Genomic DNA, 2211 nt, shown 5'->3' with positions numbered 1-2211 from the left:
TGACCACATGACCATGTTTGTTGGTTGGTTAGTTGGAGCATCGTGTACAGGTACGTACAGTATGTTAAGACAAAAGGCTCCTTAATAACGCAAGCACTTGGCACAATAGAGATACTGGATTCACCAAAGCTCTCCTGGGGGACACGAGAGTCAGTAACAAACTGAGGAAAGTTCATTAGCAACTGTGTGTTGTCCTGTAAAATAAAAAATAAAATAAAATCAAAATACATTTTAAAAAAGAAAATATATCTAAAAAAAATGGTTTTTAGCTTTCCCTCAATGTGCATTCACATATCTTACTGGCAACAAAGAACCATTTTAGTGAAATATGTGAAGAATAACCACAATGTAGTGTTCAGATCAGCTGTCCTTTTTTCCTCTTCAGAACAGCGTTTGAGGACCACTTGTTGTTTATCTGGTGGACATCACGACCACCAGATGCACTAACCGCTACAGCGAAGCCTTTCACACTGACAGGAGACGGAATCTTCTGAAACCAACTTGGAGGAAATAATACATGTGTGCTGTCTAACTCGATGGTGCTGGGCAATCTGGATAGATCACTCACTGTACCAAAACAAAAAAATAACAACAACAAACTCCATTTGCCAAAGACAGCGGACTTTTTAGATATCACACCATAGCAGTACCTCGCCTTCAACACCACTAGTTTCGACATGACCTTAACTCTCTCTGTGTCACACACTCTCCTCACGACAGACAGCCCGACGCCTGTGGAGAAATAAAATCCCCAACCTGTCACCCTTCGTAATGACACCGTGCATGTTTTGGGGGCAAAAAAATGTGTCCCCAACCTCCAAGTCCTCCACCTCACCTCCAGGTTAGCAGCAGTTTAGCCTTTTAGCTGCCACCTGTTAACAGTTTCTCTCTGTCTGGGTCCCTTCAGTTCCAACCTCCTGCTCAAGTCTCTCTCTCAGTCTCCGAGAAATACTCCCTCACTACCCCACTGGGGGGCAGTGTGGAGCAGCAACAGCACGACTTGACAGCAGCATCATAGACAGCACTACAGCTCGGATGATTCACTTCCTGAACACATCCGTAGACTGCTGCCAATGCGGCTTCAAAACACACACACGAACTTCTAGCAGTCCCAAATCCGGATGATGTGGAGACTTTTAGTTGTGGTTGAACTTGAACCGAGCGAGACGAATGCAGTTACTGATTTTGTTTATTCCTTTTTTGTTGTTGTGGGGGTGGAGGCGGCTGCTCAGGATAGGTCAGGCATGGAGCTGGGCCTCTTCTGATTGGTCAGTTCCAGGTAGAGGTCAGAGCGCAGGAAGCGGGGGTAGGAGTCCCGCTCCATCAGGCCGTAGATGCGACACTGCGCCAGCTCGAAACACGACAGGCTCACGCTCTCCAGGTTCTCGCGGGTCTGTTCTCTGGTGTATGAGTCCAGGTTGACCTGCAAGGAGACAAAACCAAAAAGATTTGTCATATTCATAGGCACACGTGCATGTGCGTGCACACACACAGGCATGCATGCACACGCAAACAATAATAATTGAATGTCTTGTCAAAAAAGTCCAAGGCAAAAAATATTTAAAAGCCTGTATTGAAACATGGCTATTAGGTTTCAAATCATGAGGGCAGAGAACCACGCTTAGCGGCGCAGAGTCTTCTTCAGGGCACTGCTCAAACAGGATTTCACAAGAAGAGTGTCTTGGACTCCTTTTTGATAAGACGTTATTTTTTTTCCCCAACACCAAAGAGCACCTTCAAGATTTTTTCTGAACTTGATGAAAAATAATTGAATGTTGAATGCATGCACATACAAACAACATGCATGTGCACACGCACACAGCTGTGGCATATTAGATATGCGTGCGGCACGCACGCACACACACACACACACACACACACACACACACACACACACACACACACACACACACACACACACACACACACACACACACACACACACACACACACACACACACACACACACACAAAGCTTTGACATACTGTACAATATACATATGTGCACACGCGCACACGCGCACACGCTCACACACACACGCGAGCGCGCGCACTGACAGTTGCGTAGTGCTTACCTCTCTGGTGGCCTGAATGGAGACGTGTTCGGCGAAGATCTTCTTGGCTCTGGAGGTCATCTTAGTGTGGGACTTGAGCTGCTTGAAGTCCTCGCAGGAGAGCCAGAAGTCCAGGTTCTCCTCGCTGAACTCCGTT

The 2211-nt window shown here is 46.5% G+C and overlaps 1 protein-coding gene across 1 annotated transcript in view; it reads right to left on the bottom strand.

The window, feature by feature from the left end:
- Positions 1 to 1171: 1171 nt before the first annotated feature.
- The window catches only part of LOC134446056 (regulator of G-protein signaling 3-like), a 42497-nt gene continuing 41457 nt past the window's right edge, over positions 1172 to 2211 (bottom strand). Inside the window, exons 16-17 of the mRNA XM_063195292.1 lie at positions 2076 to 2211; positions 1172 to 1423 (exon numbers count right to left, since the gene is read on the bottom strand). The exon at positions 2076 to 2211 is cut by the window's right edge and continues 31 nt beyond it. Of these exons, the coding sequence (XP_063051362.1) occupies positions 1229 to 1423; positions 2076 to 2211 (331 nt within the window). The 3' untranslated portion in view covers positions 1172 to 1228. The remainder of the gene's footprint in view (positions 1424 to 2075) is intronic.

The sequence above is a fragment of the Engraulis encrasicolus genome, chromosome 3 (genome assembly GCF_034702125.1).
Source record: "Engraulis encrasicolus isolate BLACKSEA-1 chromosome 3, IST_EnEncr_1.0, whole genome shotgun sequence".
NCBI classification, from domain to species: Eukaryota; Metazoa; Chordata; class Actinopteri; order Clupeiformes; family Engraulidae; genus Engraulis; species Engraulis encrasicolus.
This window is presented reverse-complemented; position numbering and strand designations above follow the sequence as displayed.